This window comes from Lepisosteus oculatus, chromosome 1 (genome assembly GCF_040954835.1).
Source record: "Lepisosteus oculatus isolate fLepOcu1 chromosome 1, fLepOcu1.hap2, whole genome shotgun sequence".
Classification (NCBI taxonomy): Eukaryota; Metazoa; Chordata; class Actinopteri; order Semionotiformes; family Lepisosteidae; genus Lepisosteus; species Lepisosteus oculatus.
Window position 1 is genome coordinate 51,744,583 of NC_090696.1, and position 26,243 is coordinate 51,770,825.

General features: G+C 36.5%; 1 protein-coding gene across 2 annotated transcripts in view; it reads right to left on the reverse strand.

Moving 5' to 3' along the window:
• Positions 1-2,355: 2,355 nt before the first annotated feature.
• Positions 2,356-26,243, reverse strand: part of rell1 (RELT like 1) — a 28,140-nt gene continuing 4,252 nt past the window's right edge. Inside the window, exons 3-8 of one of the 2 annotated variants that reach the window (XM_015344868.2) lie at positions 20,426-20,500; positions 15,474-15,528; positions 10,459-10,677; positions 5,733-5,889; positions 5,295-5,343; positions 2,356-5,139 (exon numbers count right to left, since the gene is read on the reverse strand). In XM_015344868.2, coding sequence (XP_015200354.1) covers positions 5,317-5,343; positions 5,733-5,889; positions 10,459-10,677; positions 15,474-15,528; positions 20,426-20,500 — 533 coding nt within the window. In that variant the 3' untranslated portion in view covers positions 2,356-5,139; positions 5,295-5,316. The remainder of the gene's footprint in view (positions 5,140-5,294; positions 5,344-5,732; positions 5,890-10,458; positions 10,678-15,473; positions 15,529-20,425; positions 20,501-26,243) is intronic. The other variant, XM_015344867.2, reaches the window with a different exon arrangement.

Below are 26,243 nucleotides of genomic sequence, written 5' to 3' on the forward strand. Positions count from 1 at the left end.
TGTGTACACCTAGAAACTTGGTGCTTCTGTCTCCACAGGTATACAGTGGAGAGTGATCAGCATGGGCCCTCCTGAAGTCAATGAGTATCTCTTTTACTTTGTTTACATTAAGAGATAGGTTGTTGTTTGTCCACCAGTCTGCTAGTTGTTCCTCCTCCTCTCTGTATGGTGCCTCATCGTTGTCACTAATGAGGCCCACCACTGGCATGTCATCAGAAAACTTGATGATGCAGTTTGAACTGTGCTTGGCAGTACAGTCATGAGTCATCAATGTGAACAGAAGTGTACTGAGCACACAGCCCTGGGGGGGTTCTGGTGCTCACTGTGATGGTGCTGGAGATGTTATTACTGATCCAGACTGTCTGAGGTCTCTTGGTCAGAAAGTCCAGAATCCAGTTACAGAGGGAGGTGTTAAGGTTAAGCAAACTCAATTTTACCGTCAGCTTCTGGGGGATGATTTTATTAAATGCTGAACTGAAGTCAATGAACAGCATTCTTACATAAGAGTCTTTCTTTTCCAGGTGAGACAGGGCCAGGTGAAGGGTAAGAGATACAGCATCATCAGTAGACCGGTTGGGGCGGTATGCAAACTGAAGGGGGGGGGGGAAGGGGTAGGGAGTCTGGACTTGATGTGGTTCATGACTAGCCTCTCGAAGCACTTCATAATAATTGGTGTGAGTGCATTGAGGCAAAACATGGCTGACTTCTTCAACACTGTTATAATAGTGGTGGATTTGAAGCATATGTGGATGACCGCCTGGCACAAGGAGAAATTAAAAATAGCTGTGAGGACGTCGGCTAGCTGTACTGCACATTCCTTGAGCACGTGCCTAGGTATATTATTGGGTCCAGCAGCCTTACGTGGATTAACTTTGGCTAGTGTCCTCCTTACATTAGCTGCAGACAGGCAAAGCACCTGATCATCGGGAGGAAGTGTGGTTTTCCTCGTAGGCACAACGTTCATTGCTTCAAATAGTGCATAGAAGTTGTTCAGCACATCTGGGAGGGAGGCATCACCGTCACTGACATGTAGTCCTGTAATCAGTAAAGGTCTGGATGACCTGCCACATGCGCTGCATGTCTCTGGTGTCCAGGAAGTGCCCATGGATTTTTTGTGCATAGGTGTGCTTTGCCTCCCTGATGGCACGGGACAGGTTGGCAGTCGGAGTCCTGAGACAGTGACGTTATCTATACACTTACTGATGTAGACAGTCACAGATACTGCATACTCCTCTAAGTTGATGAGATGCTCATAGGTAGCAGGCAGCCTGAATATATTCCAGTCTGTGTGTGCAAAACAGTCCTGTAATGCTGAGATGGCTCCATCTGGCCATACTCCGATCTGTTTCACAATCGGTTTGGCATGTTTGAGGAGCGGTCTATATGCTGGGATTAGCAAAACAGAGATGTAGTCCGAGTAGCCGAGGTGGGGGCAGGGAACAGCCTTGTATACATCACTGATGTTTAAATAAACTAATTCTAGTGTGTTCACCCCTCTGGTTGCAAAGTTAACATATTTATCAGGATAACTGACTTAAGAGCTGCGTGATTGAAGTCCCTGACAACAATGACAAAGCCATCAGGATGAGCAGTTTGCAGATGGCTGATGGCCCCATAAGGGACTCATAGCTCCTCTTTGGAGTCAGCACTGGACGGGATGTACACAGCCACAATAATAACCGCAGTAAATTCCCTTGGTAAATAGTGGGGCCGACGCTTAACCATAATAAATTCCACTAGCGGTGAGCAGTAACTAGAGACTACTGCAGCATTTCCGCTCCATTTTTTGTTTGTATAAATACACAAATCACCTCCGCAAGACTTACTGGTCTCTGAAACGTTCCTGTCCATGCAGAAGGAAGTCAGTCCATCTAGCTGAATGGCCATATCCAGAATATTGTCTTTTAGCCATGTTTCAGTAAAAATACAAAAGCAGCATTCCTTCACCTCTCGAAAGAAAAAAAAATTAAGCTTTAAAAAAGACCAGTTCCCACCAAAACAAATTCAAGAAAAGCTGGTCTATTACATTTCTGATTTTAAAACTTCTGTAATGTTGTATGAATTATTCCCCCAATCTGGACTGCTTTTCTCCTGAAACAAGTTAAAAAGAAAATCACCCTTGTCCTTCAATATAATCATTTGCCATGAACAATCTCAAGAACAACATTATAGTTCATAATTACAGACAGGAAATGAAATTAAGACAGAAAATGAAGAGGCCAGAAACTTGTAATAAACTTTGTTTTATGCAAAGTTACAGAGTTGTACTAATGTTGTTTTGAATATCATTTGTTAACTGGAAGAACCAGCCAGTGACTAAAGTGAAACTCAGCGAGGCAAAGGAAACTCACCACATGGTATTTAATTCTTTTAATGTATAAATATTGTGTTCTTCAAAAAGTTTATCAATACAGTTTAATGAAAACAACCAATAAATGCATAGGCAAAAGTCATAAGGTGTCCAGGCAAATTTGTAGTTCTTTAAGTGTACAACAATTTTAATTCACATATTACAATTTTATTCATTTAAAGGGATATATAATTTTTACATATATATACTTATACTATAACCTTGGCTTTTCAAAGTTTTCCTTCAGAATAACAAAGCTGCTAAAAATGACCACACCCAAATATTTTATGGTAATAAAAATTAGTACTTTTGCTTCCTTTTCATTATAACAAATGAACCGTCAGCACTTTAGACTTAGACTAACTTACGTTTGCCCTAGTGAAACCTGTACCACCAAAACAGAACATGATTATATGAGGTTGCAGTTATTACCAAACTAATGTTAAAATATGACATTTACATGTTTTTAAAATGGATACTTATATGATTATATTCCTGTATATATTACATATATAATACAAAATCCATAAACAATAATTTTAGTTACAAAGCTAAAAGAAAATTGAAACCACTGAATAGATTCCATTATGAACAAGGATTGACATTTAGTAGCTGGTTGTAGTAAGATGATGCATAGAGTACTTTTCCATCTAATCTGAAGCATGTAAAAAAATACCTTTGTAGTTTCAACTTTCCTTTGTTTATGTATATAACAACACTTTATAGCTTTACTCTGTATCCATTTTTTTTGTCATAAGCAAGACCGCACTTAAATTTGCATATTGTTTTAGTTACCGAGTTCGATATTATCTGTCTGAAATACGCACACAAGACAAAGCATTTTCCTGAAACAGATTAAGCAGTGAATATATCTACAGTAATTAAATAGAAATGGGGAACAAGTATAAACTTATGGCCTTTATAATTAAAAAAATGAAAAACAGCAACAGATTTTACACAACTATAACAAATAGACAATTATAATACTCCCAACAGTAATTGGTGGAAAATATTAAAGACATTAAAATATACTTTGCAAAATAGTTTTCCTTTTAAAGCAAGTAACCAGTTCAAATATTTTCAACTTGACTATTCTTGAATAATCAGTTGTCTTAAGCACTGTCATGTAGGTTTATATATAATATTCATGGAATCAAATCAAAGGTCAGAGATACCAGAATACACTTTGCAGTGCCTCTGAATTAAAATAAATGTAATGCAAGACAAACAATGTGAGATATGCACCATGAACAATTTCACAAATTACATTAATGATCAGCAATGATTAAAACCTTTTTTTAAAACCATTATTAATTCTCCCTACAGTGCACATCAGAGAACAAGTGACAAACTCTGGAAAGCTATTACGTTTTCTATGATGTCTACAGCTTGCAGTGTTAAACAGGTGCTTTTCTTGATCACCTTTTCCCACAAAAACAGAAGCAGATCAAAAGCTCACAACATTGTGAAGTAATATTGTAAAATATGTATTTTTTACAAAATAAATTTACCTAGACTCTTTTTGAGGAAAAGCATTATTAAAAAAAAGAGCTAAAAGTTTCCTTGGTTCTGCTATTGATGATACACCTTGTTTTGTTATTCGGAAGTAGTTATAAGGTCAAATTAAGAACAGACATATAAGGATATGAATCTAATATGAGCAATGTGTAGGTGACTTCTATATTCCTTTTTAGGAACATTTAGGAATTTCAACTAAATCAAGTAAATTTAAACTCTTCAAATAAAATTCTTAAGCGTAATTCAATAGCATTTTATAAGACTGATCCAATTCAAATACAGTATTACTAGTAAACTGACTTTTTAAAAAACTTTTATACTTATATCTGTTACTTTTCACTAGAAAAGAAAATGTAGCTTACACATGACAGCTTTTAGCTTGTTTGGCTAAATGGAATCATGGCTGAAATATCAAACTACTTTCTAAAATAAGTTCCACTACTCCAGTGATCACATTGTATTTTAGCAGCAATTATTACGTCTTAGAAAAAATGGAAGTGGAATTGGCTCTACACTACTGTATCAGACAAACAAAATAATTAACTTTAAACAATGAAGAAATGCTGTTATAATGATGTTAATGTTTACCTATATCAAAAACTGTTCCTAGGGACCAAGAAGTTGAAAGTAAGAGATCATATATCTGAACTAATGTTATTCCTTTCAATTAACTGTTTTAAGTAAAATTATTTCAACACAACCAAATTAAATAAAAAAAGAACTGCACTAGCTGATCGCAGACATTACAAAATAGCAGATTTTCTGGCAAAACCACTTCAGAATGAGAAAACTCGGAACACGAGTTCTAGCGTGTGTTTTCAAGCACTTTTATGTTCTTTAGTGATATTCTGACTGGATTCGGCATTTTAGTTTGTCTCCATCTCGAAAAAGTTTTTGGTGGTCAAAAAAGTGAAAAAATTTCCCCTAGGGGTAGGTGGATGCTTTTTTTATACTCTCTGATGTTCTCCTCAGGTGACATCCTTTTATCACTGAGGCTGGCATAGTGTCAAAGAAAAAATGCAAACTAGTGAAAGGTTGGAAGGGAACTTTTATCCAATTTATCCACTTGGTTCTAAAAGAAGATGCTCACAAGTCAGAGGCTTATATTATGTATGGGTTTAACAATGTGGATCTGAAGATTCAAAATGTACTCTGTGTTTTAAACATAAATCTTCTTTCTTCTGTACTGTGCATGGCAGCAATTTTCTTTATCGTAAGGATCACAAACATCTGAGGAAAAATATTTTGAGAAGAAATACTCAGAAGAGTATCTAGAAAAAAATGAAATTACAGCAACATAAATTGTGTAAAATACTCGCTTTTGCTTTTTAAACAGGTCAATTTAAGTAATGTGCGCAGTACAGGTAAATAAGACAATTAAAACTATACCACCACACAATTTGAGGCTTAAAGACAAAAAACCTACCTTAAATCTTTATTAGCATGAGCTAGCATCTGGGAGTATTATTTTTCTCCTGCAAAGTCAAAATTTTAAATAAATATGATGTCTTACATTCTGCCTACTATATTCAACTGACTTGATAATATAGGATGCTAATAAAACAAGACTATTTGAAGAATTGTATTCTCAATGAGAGGTACACTAACCAAAATAAATTAATATAAAGTAAAAACTGAATTATTTTCTACTCATGATTAATTACCGATACGCATTCTGCAGTTATAAACCATAATATATAAAGCTATTGTTACAAAAATCAGAATTCACTTATCTGCCTACCAGGAAAAGACCTTCAGACCCAAATTTTATTATTCCTTTGTAGCATATTAAAATATCAGGATCTTCTGAACATCATCACATGTTTTGTGCATCTATGATAAGAGTCCTAGGAGCTCCCCTCACCTGCGTCTCTGAGGTAGTTCTACTCTTTGATTCATCTTTTGCTGGTGTTCCAGGATCACCCTTTGAACCCTTTAAAGGGAGTTTCCCGTCTTCCGATTCAGACAACAATGATTTCCTTTCTTTCTGGGCCTTGTGCTCTGGTTTTGTCACTCTGAATCTAAACAGGGAACAGAGATACAGAGATACTTGTAAATAGTGTATGTAGGTTACAAACTCCAGGCTTATTGCTATATAATTTATATATAATTTCTTTGACAACTTCAAAGCACAGATAAAAAAAGCCTTCTCATACCATGAGAACACAATAAAGGTGACAAACTATATGCAACCATTTGGTCCATCTAGCGTATTTAGTAGTTAATTGCAATATTACAATTCCAAGCATACAGATAATTGATCCTAGGATAAGTCTTGCATTACAAATAATATAATTAATTTACCAGATTCGCTTATTGACAGAACAGTACAAAGAAACCCCATGGAAGTCAGTTACCAATAAGAAGTCCAGCAGCAGCATTCTATGAAACCAGCTCTGGCCAGTGACCTGGTGTGGTGCCTTACATCACTCCAAGGAACAGGAATGAAACTCTGTGTGGTACTTTGATGGCACTTAGACAACTCCTCAAATCCTTGAACACCTAAACAACATGGTTTCTGTTCCACCACATCTTGAATAATCCAAGTCCAATATCAGGTAGGGGGGGAGGAAGATGATGCTGGAGCCTTCCTCACTTACTCCCTGTAGAATCTTTGGTTTGTGTGTCCTCTCTTGGGTCCAACTTTTCCAAAATCTGTTCCACAAAACTCTTCTTCCCCAAAGGTCCCATTTCTGTACTGATGAGGGTTTTTAATCTCTTTGAAACAAAGGGCTTCTTACTCTTTGACGGGAGTGTGTGGGGGGGGGGGGAGATGCTTTGGTGTTTCCTCCAGTAAGTTGCTGGCCAAATAAAGCCAAGTGTGCTGATGCATTGTTTGATCAGTTCCTGTCCTCTGGCCTTATTCTCAATTAAGGTGCTAAAATAGTTTGACTGGCCCTCTAGTGTCTGAGTCACGAGGGCCTTTGATCACTGCAGGAATTCCAAGAAAAAGGCATCAAACTGAATCAACACCAAGGTGTCACTGGCCCAAACTTTGTCCAACACCCAAACTTTCCAATCTGTGACACAATTTGTTCTGAATTGACTTACCTGATAAAATGAAGGAATAAAAATGTACTTTTCAAAGGAGGACTTGTCTTCCAAGTGCAGTGTTTTATGGTCAGGACCCAGAATAGAACCAATGTTTCAGGAAAACCTCTAAGCATTCAAAACATAGTCCAAGTTTTATTCTATTATTTTAATACTACTACTAGTCATAATAATAATAATAATAATAATAATAATAATTATAATAATAATTGGTCACTCTTATGTAATACTTTTCATTTCAAAGGAGCTCAAAGCATTTTACAAAATAGAGCCAACACAATTCAACTAGCACTGATGTGCTGTACCCACATGCAGCCATAATATGCTTGCAGTCCACATGCAGTGCCTTTCCGAAGTATTCAGAGAGGTCCTATGGTGTCCCACAAATCCATGCATTTTCTCATCATTTCATCCAATTCAGGGTCATGGGAGGGTCATCTTGGCAAGTAATGGGCACAAGGCAGGGTACACCAGGTGGGACACCAGTCCATTGTAGTGCACACACTCAAGCCAGAGTCAATTAATCAACCCATGTTTTTGGACTATGGGAGGAAACTCATGCAAACATGGGGAGAACATGCAAACCCCACACAGGTAACGTCCCAAGAATTGAACCCAGGGACCCAGCACTGTGAGGCAGCAATGCTAACCACTTCATCATGCTATCCGGGACAAGTCATACTTCTCTAAATACAGACGATGGTATTGAATAACAAGCCTCTATATCAAATGAATGATTAAATAAAAAAACGTACACCTAATACCTAAATACCTAATTTATGAATGAGCCTTAATTATCTTTGTGGCGATTTATCAGATTCAGTTCAGTACAAATAACATGTTACCTGAAAAGTGGGAAAAACAAATCATTAAAATTAAATTGTCTATTACTAAAATGATAAATGTAATTTTTAACCAACATATTTGACAACAGCATAATTAATATATATATATAATGTCCTGATATATGGTTATTTTAAAGGTTTCTATAAATTTAACCTATGGTATCTTGTTCCTGCTTTGGTGGACTGTTAAGACTTGTACCCTTAAAAGAACTGCTTTAGAAAATTAGAAAAGTTTTGGTAGCTGGAGGTATACCATATTTTCTAAGCTTATCAATACATATTTTTGTATGTAGTCTTTATCACTGAACAGTATTAATTTAAAATATCTGTAAAACCGTGTCCAAATAAAATAATTATTGGTTATTAAATATAACAAGTAGAAAGTTAGAAGTGCTTTAATTGACACATTACATCAATCTACAGCACAGTATGGTAAATATATTTAACATTAAAAGTTAAAACAGCTACAACCACTCCTTGACGTTCTTCAGAGCATCTACCATTTTCATTCTGAATTATCCAATCATATTTCTTTTGTTTAGCTTCATCGATCTATTGTAGCACTGTCTGATTGTATGTTTTACCAAGTTCAAGTTCATTTCAATTATACTGTTGTAACAGACAAATGAGTTCTGGATCCCGAGATGAAGTGTAAACAACTGAGTTTATTGCATGCAAGGAATAATAAGACCAAAGTATTGTTCGGAATATAGGTACATAAGGTCCAGTTTATACAGCAAACTTCAGCCGTTTCCGACACAAATTGTTACCATGGCAATGGGGGGAGGTCACCTGTGTTTGGACATTCCCAAGACCTTGACCACTTTGAATGGCTGGTTTTATCTTTTCTTAGTTAGGGGGTCTCTATCTTGTACTTGGAATCTCTTATTAGTTAACTCCCATCCCTGCCTTAACTCAAAAGTGCTTAAGCATGGAATGTCTTGTGTCACAAGAAGTCTTTGTGCGGAAAGAAATCAGTTAACCCCCTTTTCACATCTTGTATGCTATTTAGCTAGCACACAGATGGTAAACAGTACAAAAAAAAACAACAATACAATTGTACTAGAGAAAAAAAGGCAGAGACAACAGGCAATGTGCAAAATAACATCAGATGTACAAAATCATACATTAATAGAATTAAATAAAGGATAGAAAATTATGGGGAGTGAGATTCTTGACATCTGAGGTAGAGGTAGATTTCAATGTGTGTTTGAGTTTTAGTAAAGAGAGATGGCACTGTGAGGGTTCAGATCGTAGGTGAGAGAGGCTGGGAGTTTAATAGTTTGATAGCGCAGGGGTAAAAACTGTCTCTCAGTCTGGTAGTTCGGGCCAGAATGCTCTGGTACCATTTTCCAGATTGTAGAGGGTCAAACAGTCTGTAGCTGGGGTGATTTGGGTCTTTGATGATGCTTAGAGCTGTCCTCAAGCACCGTCTGTCATAAATGTCCTGGATGGATGGGAGAAAAACCCCAGTGATGGATTGGGCAGTTTTCACCACCCACTGTAGGGCTTTGCGGTCAGCAATACTGCAGTTGCTATACCACACTGTGATGCAAAACTTCAAACCGAGCATAGAAGGTGTTGAGCTCGTTAGGCAGGGAGGCATCATGGGCAGGTGCACAGATGTTCTTCCTTTTGTAGTCTGTAAGGGCCTGTATACCTTGCCACATGCACCTTGGGTGGTGAAGTGTTCCTATAATTCCTGTTTGAGTATGTTTTTTGCATGTTTAAAACCATTCTTTAGATTGATCCTGGCTGACTTTAGTTCTGATTTATTTCTTGATTTGAATGCTGCAGCCCTTGCTTTAATTAAGATGTGAACCTCACTGTTCATCCATGGTTTCTGGTTAGGAAAAGTTCTTATGTCTTTTGTGAGTATACCATCATCAGCACATTTCCTGATGTAGCTATTGACTGATGATGCATATTCCTGTATGTCGGTGTGATTCCTGTGTGGCTGCCTCTTTAAACACATCCCAGTCAGTGCATTCAAAACAGTCCTGCAGGACTGATTCAGCTTTTTCAGGCCACACTTTCACCGTTCTGACCACTGGTTTCACTCGCCTGTGCAGCTGTCTGTATGCGGGGAGGAGAAATGGAGTGATGTGGTCTGAGTTTCCACGGGGGGGAGTGGTACGGCCTTGTAAGCATTCTGAATCTTAGTGTAAACGTGGTCCAGAGTGTTTTCTCCTCTTGTTGGGAAGGAGACATGCTGATGGTATTACCCAGGACTGAAATCTGAAATATCTGAGGTAATTCTGAACACATTTCTTCAGTGCAACATCCAAATTAATATTCACACTCATTGGGTACATTTTCAAACATCCTGTCTGAGAAGATTAGACAAGCTGTCTCAAAGCAACAGGAGCATAACCCTGTGGACTTTTATCTATTAAAATGTGGCATCTCAATAGGAGCCCTTCTATGCAAATGAAATCTCAGGATTCCTATACTGCATGTTGAATTGCAAAAAAGTTCTTAAAACCTACAAAACTTATAACTATGAAAGACTAAGAAACAAAACAATGGATGAAAAATTTATCTTTTATAAGATGAAACATTTATATCTGTATGTTCTAAATCAGATTTATATTCCCTTCCCTTTTTTACATGCATACCTTAGCAGTTAACTCAACACATGGAAAGAAGCCAAATTAACAAAGCACCTGAGGAGGTGTAAATGAAAGCTCTTACCTCCCCACAGAGAGAACTGTAATTTCTCCAGTTTGACTTCTCCTGGCCTCTTTTACCTTGCTGGACTGACGCATTAAGGGCCATTTCTTCTGATTACAGCGAGTACAGATATTCTTCTCTGCCACTCCACCGATAGTATGCAAATGGTTACCATAGCAGGTGTGCTTCGTAGGGCTAGCAGGGGACACCGGTGTAGCAGGAGAACTTGGTGTCATAGGGCTGTAAAATAACAACAATTCAGTAGCATTTATACATTACAATGGAACCATAAAGTCTAATTATTAAAAACACATGCTCATTTTCAGGAACCCAGTTCACTCTTCTTAAGTATAGCAGACTACTACATTTTGTGAAAAAAAGTTCTTATATACTTAGAATATTCACAGTGATAGTCCCCTATGTCATTCAGTGCAATCTCTTCGGTGCCACCATACAGAATCTAAAAATATGTTCTACAGCTTGTTAGCATGCTAGATTTCACTGATCAAGCTTAGTGATGTAAAAGTGGCTTCTCAAAGTGCTTTACAGTACATAAAAAAAAGAAACATGAAAAATACACAATGAATATACAAATATCTGGATTCAAATAATATACTTGAGAAATGCCAACCTGTTTCCACCCAGGCTACAGCACTGAAACTGCATTAGCAAGAGTTAAAAATGAGATTCTGTTAGCAACTGACGCAGGGAATGCAACAGTGCTTGTGCTTCTAGATCTCAGTGCTGCCTTTGACACGGTTGACCACTGTATTTTGTCAAATAGGTTAGGTTGGCCTAAGTGGAACCGTCCTTAAGTGGTTTACCTTCTATTTAACTAACCATTTTCACTATGTTCAAATATCTAATAATGATCCACCCACCCACACCCTGGTACACTTTGCAGAAATGGTTCTCACACTGAATGCATTCTCATTAAATAACCTTTTTAAACAGGTTAATGGAGTCGCCATGGGCACCAGAATGGGACCCAGCTATGCCAATATTTTTGTCGGTTGGGTAGAAGAAAGCTTCTTTGTTTTCTACACTACCTTTGTCCCTGACCTCTACAAGCGATACATGGATAACTGTGTTGGTGCCGCCACATGCTCCAACGACCAGCTTGAGTACTTCCTGCATCATTTCACCAACTTCCACCTGTCCCTCAAATATACAGTTAACGTATCCTCCATTACTCTTCTGTTTCTAGACATCAACTTCTCCATTAACTACCCCCAACTCTCTACTTCGGTCTACTACAAACCCACTGATTCAAACAACTATCTCCTGTATAGCTCATTTCACCCCAAACACTAAAAACTCTCTCCTTTTTTCACAGTACCTTAGGCTATGATGACTCTGCAACAATTATATTGATTTCCAGAATCAAGCGCTCAAAATGTACTCTTTTTTTCCCCATCAACAGAGAATACCCTAACAGTGCTATTGACAGGGCCCTTGTCCGAGCCAAAAACACCCCCCGGACCATCAACTCGAGCAGGAACTCCCGCCATAACAACCACATTCCTTTCGTGCTTCCCTACCACCCCAACACTCTATCCTCAGGGCTATTAACGACAACTTTTCCATCCTACAGAATGATCCCTCCATTTGGGCCCTCTTTTCTGACCATACCATCATCTCATATCGCCGAACACCTAATCTGCGTAATCTTCTTGTTCACAGCTCCTTTGACCGCCCTCAGCCACCATCCACACCAGGCATTTTCCCTTAAAACAGAGATCGCTATATCAACTGCAAGTACATATCTAACACCACACTCATTCAAGGTCCCTCAGGACAATTCCGGATCACTTAGATGACATCTTGTACCTCCAGCAACCTTATTTACTGCATCTCTTGCAGTAAATGCCCAGCCATCTACATTGGGGAAACAGGAAGGAGACTCAGAGACCGCTTCAGAGCACATGTTAGCGCTGTGAAGATAAAAGATTTCTCCAAGCCTACCGTTTCTCATTTCACCTCTCATGGCCATGATCACACTAATCTCTCCGTCTGTGTTCTCAAAAATGGTTTTCCTAACTCCCACATCAGAAAGACTACAGAAACTAAAATGATCCAGCAGCTAGGATCACACCTTTCCCCTTCTCTCAATGACAGACTCATTTTCTTCTAAATTCTCTGTATTTATTGTTGGTTTCATTTCACACCTCTCTTCACCTATCCTGACTTCACACTACCTGATTAGCCACTCTGTCTGTCCCCTCCCGCCACTCCTCTCTACCAGCTTTTGTTCTCCTACGCTACATTACCTTTGCTTACTGCCCTGTCTTTCTCACACCTGAAGAAGGCTCCATGGCCGAAATGTTGTGTTTTCTTTCTTCTCTTTAATAAACCTATTACCTGTTCCTTTGCATTGTACTACTTTGTCACTCTCACCAGTCAAATATGGGGTACCACAGAGATCAGTGTTGGGACCAGTATTGTTTTCAATGTACATGTTGCCACTAGATAGGATAATATGAATGCATAATATTAACTTTCATTCCTATGCTGATGACACTCAAATATACATTTCATTTACACCTAACAACAACTCATCAATAGTCACTTTTGCTAACTGCATTAATGAAGTAAAGTCTTGGATGTGTGAAAGCTTTTTGTCACTCAACTCTGATAAAACTGAGGTTCTGTTGTTTGGGGGCAACAGTATGGAGAGGACTGCTATATTCTTAGCACTCAACTCTGGGGGTTTAAAATTATGCCTGAAAGATTCGGTACATAACCTAGGCGTCATCTGTGTGTCTCCGTGTTTGCCTTCCAGTTAGATACATCTGTTCTGACCAAACTATCGTATTCTCTTCCCCACATGTCCGGATGATCTGAGTTGGATGCTGCATCATTGCCATGGAAGAAGGACATTTATGGGACTACAGAGATCTGCATGGAGTACCAACACACAGAAGACATGATGGAGGCTTAATACTCCACACTTAGTACTTTTTTAAAATTGTATAATGTTAGCATGCCCAGAGAGATTGGGCAGCCAGGTGACTTTGGACCCCTAGAGGTTTTTTTCTCTTTTTTGTTTTTTTTTGGCAGTTTTTGGTTCCTCTCCTCCGTTATCTTCTGACTTTTTCTCTATCTGTATTGTAACATCATGTATTGTCACAAAGCTTTGTTAAGTGCCTTGTGGCAACCTTGTTGTGAAAGGCGCTATGTAAAAATAAATTGAATTAAATTGGACAAATGAGGTTGTAGAAGGGGGTAAAGAATGTAAGAGCAAAGGGGCACACAGTTAAGTAAAAGCCCTTCTAAAAATGAAGGTTTTGAGTCTTGATTTGAAACACCTCAGAGAAGGTGACTCTGTGATATCCTTTGAGATAGAGGGCATAGCTTTGGGGCATAGCAGGAGAACGCCCTGTCACCTAAAGAGTGTAGACAGGATAGAGAGACAGATAGGAGACCACAATTAGGGGAATGAAGGCTGCAAGATGGGAGTAAGATGGTAATAGGTCAGGTAGATACTGAGGTACTAAGCCATGCAGGGCCTTATAGGTAGCAACGAAGATTTTGAAGTCGACACAAAACCTGATAGGAAGCCAGTTTAAGGGCACCAGGATAGGACTTATCTGATCACTTTCACAAGATCTGGTCATGATTCTGGCTGACTAATTCTGGACAAACTGTAGTTTGTTCAAAGTGGATTTAGATCCACCAACAAGTAGAGCTTTGCAGTAGTCAAAACAGAAAGTGTGGACCAGCTTCTCAGCAATAGTTAGCGGCAACATTGGTATTATTTCTGAGGTTGAAGAAAGGTGTTTTGACAATATGTTTCACATGTGGTTCAAATGTCAAGGCTGGATCAAATATAACACCAAGCTCTTACATGTAGAATGAAGCTCAAGTACAGTACAGTCCACATATAGGGTTACTGCATTGGCTTTAGATAATTGGTGGGTGTGCCAATAAGCATGACTTCAGTCCTGGTGCAGCCTAGATGAAGGACATTTAGTGTAATCCATGTTTTTATGTCAGTAATTTTATGTCATAGAGAGAGCAGAGACGGCTACATCAGTGTCAGGTTTGGAATGGACATAGATTTGAGTATCATCAGCATATAAATGATCATTTAGACCATGTGATCTTCATACAGTAGCTGACCAAGTGGGAACATGTAAATACTGAGGGGTGCCCAATATTCAGTCCTGTGGAACACCAGATGTAAGACCAATTTCAGAGCTACAAACCACCAAGAGAAACAAAGTGACAGCAATCAGTAAAGTAAGACTTGAACTATTTAAGAGCAGTATAGGACACTCCAAATACAATCTCAAGACAAAAAGTAAGATATCATGGTTAACAATGTCAAAAAGCAGCACTAAAGTCTAGAAGAATATTCAATACAATAAAATCATACTTGTTATTAAAAATAAAACATGGAAATATTGTAACAACTTTTTAACTGCCCATAAGCAGTTATACAAGAACATAATTTTATGCTATTACTGTTCATGTCAGGTGTAGACATCAGAGTCTTCAGAGGGCTACTACTCAGAAAACCTAACATAAAGAATACATGACTGGGCTACGTTCAGTGGTTTCCCAAAAGTTACTAAACTTTTTGTAATAGCACAGTTATCAAGTAACTTTCATATTGAAAAGTGCAGTTAGTGGACAGCAATAACTTTAGACTTGGATGAGGCTACATCACAAAACACACTTCTAAAGATTTCCTACTGCTTCTTTTCATTCAGATCCAAGTCAAAAAGCATTATTGCATTTGAAAAGGACATTTCTAGTCCAGGTGATTAGGAACACTGTTTTTAATTTAGAAGTGATTTACAGTATTTCCCATCATCCATTTGGATCTTGTTAAACTATAATATGTAAAAAAGCTAAAAAGTAGTTAACATACTCTTACAAAAGTATATTATTGGTGATATGAGCTATAAAGCATCATCAGATCACTGATTTATAAATAATGCATCATAATCTGGTTTAAACTACTGAAAATATACTGTAAGTGTGTGTGAAAGTCTAAAGAGATGCAGCTAAGTGAATACAGAAACTCTTACCTTTCAGGATCAATGCTGTTATCGTCGAACATAGCATTTAATGCCTCTGAGTTCGCTATGAAGAAAGTAAAATGAGCACGTTTAAATAATCAGGTGCAGAAAAAGAAGAAAAATGAATTTTTCCACTACCAAATAAAACAGAACTACATGTCATAGCTAGGTTCCTTTTTCTGGACTGAGGAACAAAAGAAAATAAAGTAAAAAAAATAAATGGGTTATAAAAAAATAGTTCTAAACTAGCATAAAAACAAATGAATGCATGTATTTTATGTATTTTCAAAATTTAGTGCATAAATTTGTACATCTTTGTTGCAGTACATATCACTAAACAACTATGATGCAGAACCTAAATTTCCCTCTTTCCAGCTGCAAGCTTGCTGCCAACTGCAAGAGGAATTACAGTTAATAATGTATCAAACAGATTATCATTAATCAAAATAATATATTACTAAAAAGAAAAATGTAAATAATTTTACCAATACTAAAAGGTTCATGATGTATATACATCTGCCTGCACAACATTTTAAACATTTATCCACTTTTCACAAAGCTTAATTTTAAAACTAAATTTAAATATACAAATATTTTTCACAGCAATCTTGATATTGATGGTAAAAGGGTAAACAAAACTGACACTGAGAAAACTGAAGAGGTGCAATTGCTGAGACTTTGAAAATGTTAAATAAATCACCTCTGCTTTTTGAGAGACCCTATGGTTCTTCGTCAGAAAGTATGAAAATAAAGCTACATGAAACTGTGCTCAACTTGTAAAGTGACTCAAAAAAAGCTTTGAGCACTTAGTGTATTGAGTGTAACTGGTGGGTGAGTTAATTATTTGATTTGATTAAGATTTAAGTGTCTTGTATTTCTAATTTTATTTTGTATATCAAGTAAAAATCTTCAACCAGAAAGTCCCATAAAAACTGCAAAATGTATTTTCTTAACCTACACTAAATTTCTTTTCACTGTCATATCATATATTTCTTCCAATCCTTCTTCAAAACCCTGTTTCTTGGCTCTTACTACACCCTTTCAGTGTCAGACACAAAACAAAACAGGACACAGAGCTGAACACAGTTCTGTAACTAATAATCTCTGGATTCTTGAAAGTGACTCATTAATCCATTTTACTTCCAATTCACCCATACCATCTTAATTGCTAAAGCAATAGGAAGAATGTCAGATGTTTTTCTACACTTATGAACAAATATGAAGTAATAGCATCAGGATGTAAAAGACAATTTACATGGCACATTCATAGGTAATGGAAAGCACTCACACTCACAGGAAAGTTCATGTTACACATGTCCAAAGAGATAGAAACATATTCCTTTAATTTGATCTTTGTTAAAATATCTATCATGTTCTGAAATTAAGAATTAAAAATGTACACTACATATAGCTGAGTAAATTTCTCTTCCTCTCTTAGATTTTTCTATTTAGTAAAATACAGCTAGTGGACAAAAAATGTAAACACCTTGGCAAATGAGGGATGCCAATTACAAGGTGTCCCCATTTAGAGACAGGGTGAGGGACCACAAAATTGAGATGCAAAATTAAACACTAATTGGGAAATTTTCTCAGTAGGAAATAATGTAATTAAAGGAGGATAGGAACCATGATAGAATCATGCAGATGGCACCCTAAATGGGATGATTTTCCCATAATGTATAATGGAACAGACAGTAATGCAGTGTTTCAATTACTGTATGCACAGTAAAGTTAATCCATTTGAAACCATTTGATGTTTCATGAAAATGTCTTAAAAATATAAATACAAAATTGTTTTGTCATCCCTTAAACAGTATAGAGATTACATAAAACGTAATTAATATCTTTTTAAAGAATTATGTACAAATTATCATTGAAATTTCAATATTAAGCTTACAATGTTCATTATCCATTTTTGTCAACTATTTTATTCAATACGAAGTTGCAGCAGAGCCTGAACACAGAAAGCAACAGCCAAAGAGTGGGATACACCCTGGAAGAACACCAGTCCATTGTAGGGCGCACACACTCACGCCGGGAACAATATTCCCAGAAAGCAATTAACTTACCAGTATATGTTTGGACTGTAGAAGGAAACTGGAGCACCCTGAGGAACCCACACATACACAAGAAGGCCATACAAACTTCACACAGGTAACACCCCAGGTCCAGAATTGACCCAAGGAACCCAGTTATGCGAGGCAGCAATGCTAACCCACTGCACCACTATGCCACCAAAACTAAATCATTAGAAAGGAAATTGTTTTTTTATAACCATCAGTACTATGACTTAATGTTCACAGTTTTCTATTTAGCTTGGTCACATCTAATTTTGTATGAATACCAAGATTAATTAACCATTAACCATTTTATTAATTATTAAGATTAACCATTTTTTAAGAATAAATCACTAATCACTTGAAGTTCTCTTTCCACTCATGATTTTAATGATGGCAAATATATTTTAGGTAACAGGAATAAAAAGCTTGAATACATGAAAGGGGGACCCTGAAGTGTTACTTGGGATGCTCCGAGTGGTCATGTCATAGTTCCGATAGTGGCGCATGGCGTAAAATTCAAACATAATTCCAAGAAATAACAAGTAACTCGGTGAACAATGTTAGTTGGTGGATTTTTAACATCAAATACTTCAATTGATCAGCAATGTCTGTGTAAAAAAACATTGAACAGGGAGACACTGAATGGTGACCGCCTGTATACTGAAAGCAAAAGCTTTCATACATGTGTAGTTCATGCATTAACTAAGCAAATAATATTCCAGCACCCTTAGGATCATACATTAAAATGCTTGACAGATACTATAATTATGGCTAGCATGGCAGAAAAGGAGTCCATGATGGCTGCGATGGAGGGGTAGGTGGTTCAGAGTAGGAGTTGATTGTGCTTGGAATGGAAATTTACCTATGCATTAGCAAAGTAATATTAGATTGCTTTTATAAAATCAGCTGAAACAACAAAAATAAGTTGTTTTTTCAGGTAAAGAATAGAATGTGCATTTTAAGACGGTTAATGGCCAGCATATATTTTGTCAAAAGTACATGGGAAAGAAAATGGACTATGTACTGTAGTATAAGACTGGAAGAGGTTACTGCTGACATGCTGGCCCCCAGGGCTCTGCGGGACATGATAGCATTGAGGTGGCAGCCGGCCTCTGCTACACCCACCAGTCTCTGAGCGCCAGTTGCCACGGATGCCAACTAACAGGAGATCCAGATTGTCGCGGTGTACTTAGGAACTGTTCGGTCTCTGTTCTGGGCCTGTTCTAGAGTTCTAAACACTCAGTCTCCCAGGCTTTGTACTCTGTATCCTTAGCTTTGTTTTGTGTTCTGTGCCTTGCTTTGAATTTCTGACCTCACTTTGTTTTCCTGGCCATGATTACTGGATCTTTCTCTGTCCTGTTTTCATTTTTTATCTCTACTTTCCATCCATATACAACCTGGATCACCAACTATAAGAAAAATATGCAGAGGGGCAGACTCTCAAGTATTTTTGTTTAACATGCGTTCTGGTGGGAACAAGTAAAAAATCATAAAATGAAGCTTTTTCCAAGATGTAGGTAAACAAAGAAAGCTAAAAGAGTGATATGTGACAAGAGGCCTAGTAAAATGAAGAGCAAACAAGTTAGAACAGGAAGAAGAGTACTTATTGTTCTTTTTAAGAGAATTTCAGTTTTGGGGGATTTAAGTGTTGGATGAGTTATTGCAGGATGAAAGACTAGAGATCTAGATAGGAAAAAGATAATTTGGGGAAAGCTGAGGAATACACTGATAACAAGATCACTTCCTAATAGGGTTAGGCATACTTTTGACAAAATGACAGTAGATGTATAGACTGCAGAGGAAGATGATGAAGTTTACAGACTGTATGTTTACATAGATACTGAAATGAGGATTGTATTTTAGATTTTGTGTAATTGCTAGCATTGAACTGTGTGTTGGATGCACATGAACTGAAGGAATGGGCAAACATGCTGATCTTCAGAGCCAGCATCTTAAGATGTTTACATTTAGAGGATATTTGTTTTAATAAATAACTAGGCATGGATACTGATGTGCAAGAGAGGTGGAAAGGCTGTTTCCTTAAGCCAGCACTATAAAATAATTTATCCTCAGTGTGATGCTGCCATCTCACAGTGGGTTTCTAACGCTGTGTATAGTTCCATCAACACGGTGCCTTTACTTCCATCCATTTTCTAATCTCTTTATCCAGTATAGAGGATTTTGATCCTATCCCAGCAAGCAATGGACGCAAGGCAGAAATACCCTGGACATAGTGCCAGTTCATCACAGGACATATGTGTATGAATATAATTATATCGTTATCAATTTCTTTAGATACACGATTCCATATTATATTCCCTATTAATCAAATTCTAAAAAGTATGTGTTTTTTTACTGCAATAACGAGCGTAAGTATTCACAGAAAAGGTTAAAACATTATAACTTTTCACAAAGTAAGTAAACTTAATATAGTCAGAAGGAGCATGCAAAAACTTTTCCAAAATAACCACAGTATGTAACTGAATGAAATACTTTGATGCTTAAAATTTTTAGGGAAGAAAGCGGAATACCGGTGTGTATTTTTTATTTAAACTACCAATACTAACCATATACAGTTTACATAATATTTTGTATGTTCCTAAATTAATAGTTTATGACCTTTTTATGCTCAGCTACTAAAATTACCCTTTAGTTGTAAAATTCCATATAAATATTCAATATTTAGAGGATTAAAACAAGCACAGTAAAGAGATTAAATGATTAAATTGTTTCACTAACAACCAATGCACCACGAGTGCCCCTCTCAGTCACTTTGGCCAGCCAAACCACATACTGCAGTACATTGCTGTGAACTGTGGGTAATTTCGCACAGTACAGGGTTGTACTGTGCATTTTGAATTGCTGCATCTGTATAAATGCTAGAAAAAGTATTTTACCTACCTTCATTCTTCATAATGTAGTCTACAATTTGTCCAACTGTATCAACATTGCATTCACTGAAGGTATCATTCATATCTGTAAAAAATATTGATGAAGTGTCAAAACGTGAAAATTTCAATTAAAATTCTGAATGAACACTAAATAATTCACATAGAATTTTTTTTACTTTTAAAATAATGCATTGCTGTATAATTAGTACATAATCAATTAATCTAATATTCCTTAAAGCTTGTACAAAACTTTCTAATTCTTCTTCTAAAGTATTTGTTAATATGCCATGATTATATCAGCATATTGGAAAACCTAACTAGTTTACTAATTATATCAGAATCTACATCATTGATAAAAACTTTGAATATCTGTGGGTCCAAGGAATATCCCTGCGGAATTTCAATAAATATATCGCCCCACTTTTAGCATTCATCCATCATCTGCACTCTCCATTTGCTACTACCCTATTCACATTTCAAACAAATAATGAAATAATAATTATAATAATAATAATAATAATAATAATAATTGCTTACACTTATATAGCGCTTTTCTGGACACTCCACTAAAAGCACTTTACAGGTAATGGGGACTCCCCTCCACCACCACCAATGTGCAGCATCTATGATGATGCGACAGCAGCCATAGTGCGCCAGAACGCTCAACACACATCAGCTATTAGTGGGGAGGAGAGCAGAGTAATGAAGCCAATTCATAAATGGGGATTATTAGGAGGCCATGATTGGTAAGGGCCAATGGGAAATTTGGCCAGGACGCTGGGGTTACAACCCTACACTTTTCGAGAAACGCCATGGGATTTTTAATGACCACAGAGAGTCAGGACCTTGGTTTTACGTCTCATCCGAAGGACGGCACCTGTTTACAGTATAGTGTCCTCGTCACTATACTGGGGCATTAGGACCCGCATGGATCCAGCAGCAACCTTAGATTTTCCCAGGTCTCCCATCCAGGTACTGACCAGGCTCACACCTGCTTAGAGTGATATGGCTGCTGGCCAAACACATTTCCCTGTGCTACCATCTATCAATCACCTGTGATTAACCAGAAAATTAACCTTGTATGAAGAAATGTATGAAGGCATTATGAAAACTGAAATACAACATACCATATGTTCTGTCTGTAACTATGTAACTATTAGTATTGCTGTTTGTTTAAAGAACCCTAAGAAGGTTAAGCAAGTCAAATTATGTACTGTACAATTGGTAGGATAACATTGCGCCCATGTATCTATTAATATTGGCTGTATTCTAAACTACACATATTTAACCCAAGAATGCTAATTGACACACGCTCCTTTAGATTTTTTTTTTTCCCCCAAAAGAGGAATGTTATGATATTCTTCTGTTGTTAAAGTCATTGCTACCTTGGATGGGTCAATGTTATTGCATATTAGGGCAATATTGTTCACAAATGAACATACTATCTCGTAAAAATGCGAAACGTTTTTTTGTTTAAATGCAATATTATGCGTTTCAAATTCAATTTGTTCTCCTGGCGCTAATAAGCTTTCATAAACTTGTTCTGCATTTCAAGTGAGATCTGTTTTAACTGTTACCATCCATTCCCCACTAATTCAATATCTATGTTATCATATTGTAGTAGCAAGGCTTATTAAAAATACAGGAATTAAGTTTGCTGCTCCCTTGCCAGTCCCTCTGTCCTTCATCTCAGTGGTGCTGGATACAGAGAGGCCATTCCATTTGGTTCACATTTAAGGTGTTTTTCTAGATGATTGAGCTTCCTGATAAGGAACAACTCCCAAGGCTGAAATTCTCCAGCTACCCTAATAAATGGTCATCTCTGGTGCTTTACTGTCTGGGAGATTCCAAGGGAGAGTCTCATCCTAGGTTGTTTACATCCCTAATGTCAGAGAGCATGATTACTCATCTTCCATCTCAATCAGCCAATCAGGAACTGGTAGGGCAGGGTAACCCCACGTGGGTCTCGAATGACCACGGAACTTTCAACCAATGAACAACCGTAGTTCCTCCAGGTAAAACAGGCAGCACAGGGCTCCTCCGTGCCCCTCCTGGACTCTTATTTCAGGTTGGGTTGGAAACCATGTAACGGCCAGTGTGACTGAGTGTCAGGACTTTACTTTATTCTTAGAGTCGAGAACGGAGGTCTAGAATGTAAGAATTTAGATACAACAGGTAACACCTGGCTTGTGCCAACATTTCCAGCTTCAAAGCAAAGGGATGTTTGGTTGAGATATAGGGCTTTCAGATACACTGATCAAAGCAATCGTAAAGTTTACCGTAGTAAATGAAGTTCTGGGTAAATAATTAAATGTCAATCAACAGTCCAGAAAGACACCAAATAAGAGAATAGTGAAACAGAGGGGGAAAAAAGACAACAGACAAGATGACAAGAACAATATCGGAGGAGAGAGTTCCTTGTTCTAGATCACCTGGGAAGACCAGATTGAAGCTAAGTATTTGGACCTTGTTAAGAGGACTTGCTATTCTGCATATTTTTAGGGAACTCTTAATTTCCCATGTAAAGAATCTCCCAGTTAAAAATGACCTCACCTGATAAGTGGGTGCATTTTTAAAATATGGAGTTTTTTAGATAGGAAGGTTACCATTCATTTGGTGGCATCTGAGTTTGCATAGAGAGATTTTTCTGCAGGTTGTATTCTATACAGTTTAGAACACAACTTCTCTTATTCTTGGCTTTTGTTGACTAAATATATAAGAGGCCTCTGGGGCACCTTAATTCTAATATTTTACATATGGTAACTTATGTGTTGTATAAGCTGTGTGTTGTTAAGTGTGTGTGTTGTCACTGTTAAATAAATATTTAACTAAATGCACCTTTATTATTACTGTGCCAAAGAACCAAGAATTTGTGTGTGTTTAACTACACCAACTACTCACGTATATTCTTGGCAAAATCTTTAGAAGTTGGGTGTTATGATTATTTATTTTACTTATTGATTAATTGACTTTGTCAGTTCCTGATGTTCTCCATTACTATACCCCCCTATTTGTAAATATATACAGCAAATAAATTAGAAATACATTTTAAATAATTTATAAAAACTGTACATTTTCATACTTAAACTATAAAACACAATATTCACAGAAAAAATAAAAGTAATAAAATAAATTGAGTGCTTCTCACAAATGTTTGCTTTAAGGATTACCCACAATTTGAAATGAAAAAGTGCACGATAAATGCACTGAAGTGCAAGATAAATAAACAGATGGAACCATTCAGATTGTGTGTTGGATGTATTTCAGTATGCAGCAGCATACTGAAATATCATTCAGGACACTAAACTTTATACAGGCCAAAGAAGATCAATAGGTGGCACTTGTGGTGTAAATAATAATGTGTTTCACTACTGATATTCTTTAAATCAGCTTAACAGGGAATATTAATATGGAATTGTGTAACTAAAGGGAAACTTTGGTATCTAAAACTAAAAATAACCCAAGTATACTAACACTTCTAAACATCAATAACAATATTAATTTAATAATAAATAATTAAAATATTATACATGTAAAGCAGGGAGTTATACATAAAAATAGCATATAAGGTACACAACAATATTCCACCGTCTTCATAATCATTTCCTGCATCAACATCTTTAACTCAGTCAATTTGTTGTGGTTATTTTAGAAGTGTTGACATACTCCTTTAACTACATCTGGTGAAGTGGAAAATCAAATACAGATCAGTGTGCCAAAATTGGTGGCTCAGTGGGTTATTTTCCTGTAAATTGTATAATACCACTTAAAATACGATAACAAATATTTATATTTGCCTTTATGGAGTATTTTCTAAAGGTTTGGACCACATTAAAATGTTTCCTGTATTCTCTTTTTGGTGTATACAATTTTGTAGGGGTTCCACATAATTTACTTTTGTTCTTAGAACATTATTAAACAATGAAAGGAAGTGCAAAGGAAAAGAACATTAGTTCTTGCATGAATATAAACAGCTGTACTTATTAAAGCAGCTTCAAAAAAGGTTTTTTCAAACTAAGAATATACAACAGTGAAACATTGGTTCTACAAAATCTAATCACAGCACACATTTCATTTCTGCTGTGAAAAATACCTTCAGAAGAGAGATCTGTTTTTTTTCAGCTATAGTTAGCATGAAATTAACAATTTGAATCAAGACAGTGAACAATATAAAAAAAACATTTTAGAATATGAAGAAAGTAAGAAACAAGATGTGAAAAGATGTTACAATATGCCAAGAGGAATCTCTTGTGGAGATATTTTAAACTAAGTTGTTTTTTTTCCATAAGAAAGCTTTTCCTGGAAGATAACATTTCAAGAAACAGGGAAGTGTACATCCCCTTGTATTTATTATCATCTTTGCTTAGATTGCTTTACTCTTGTCTAGAAAAACATAATGACTCACAATGTATTATGCAGAAAATATTTATTACTGGTGTCACTGAAATCTGATTTAGAAATAATTTAGTGAATTAAATGGTTGCAACAAAATGCCCCCTCTGTAGGTGAGCTCTTACTAATTGAGAAGGAATGTTACACAACCATGGGGCTATTTGTATTACACATGAACAACACATCTTAATGGAGAGTCTATTTTTAATATGTATAAATATTATTTAATTACTTCATAAATTACTTAGAAGCATAATATTTATACATCGCAAACAAAGCACAGTACTGCCTCTATGCAGGCAGGTGAACACAAATGATCAAAGGGAATATCCTAGGTTAATAATAATAATATAGACGAAACAGAGAGGAGAGGCAGAAACTGAACATAAGAAAGAACAACTGATCAGAATAAGTTTCTTTTACTTGGCACTGTCTTGGAGACCATATTATATCTTAGTAATATGAACCTTATTTATTTGGGGAAATTCTGATTTCCTTATCTGTGGGAACCAAAAACGGATAAGGAAATCAAAATCGAAAAATTCTCTCCTAGTTTGTTATGCATTGTTAGAACAGGGAAATAGATTCTCATTCACTTTGAAACATTCAGATTTTAGAAAGGGAAATTTAGCACTGAGTTGTACTCTGTTAATTTAGGAACCAGGGCATATCTCCTGTTGGAATCTTTAGGCGTTATATAGGATTTCAGATTGGTTAGCAGTCTGGGTCTTAAGAAAATAAGACTGAAATACAATAATTCTATAAAGAGCATTCTGTTTTATGTTGTTTTCTTTAGTCTGTGTTATTGTTAATAAAAAAACTGTCCTAGTTTGCCTCTCATTTATTATTCTTTCATCAGAGCTGTGCCAGAGAATAAAGAAATCATGCGCCAGCACTATCAAGCCTCAAGTTACATCAGTAATGATTAAATGATTAAATGATTAAATGATTAAATGATTAAATGATTAAATGATTAAATGATTAAATGATTAAATGATTAAATGTAGGGGCTTTTAATCATTTATTTTAATTATTGTTTATCCTGCTGTATTTTCTATTTTCATTACACCTCATATGTTATTTTATGATTGCTCAAACAAAGCACTGTAATTAGCATACATATAATACAGAATAGAAGCAAAATGTGCTAAAAAAAAAATCACACCACATTGAATAGCTGAAATCAAGAGTAAAACTAAATTTGACAATAAAAGCTCTGTTGGGAACATAATACTTTAGCATTGTGATGTTGTATACAAGAGTTCACCCCTTCCGTGGATCTTGGAGTAAGAAGACATGAATCAGCCATAACCTGCCAATCTCAAATTAACAGCAGAATTGTATTCATATAATGAATCCTTAAAAACTAGAGCTAAGCTGTTCATTCCATTAAATGTGAACAGGAGAACCATGAAGTCCATATGATTTCAGTGGGA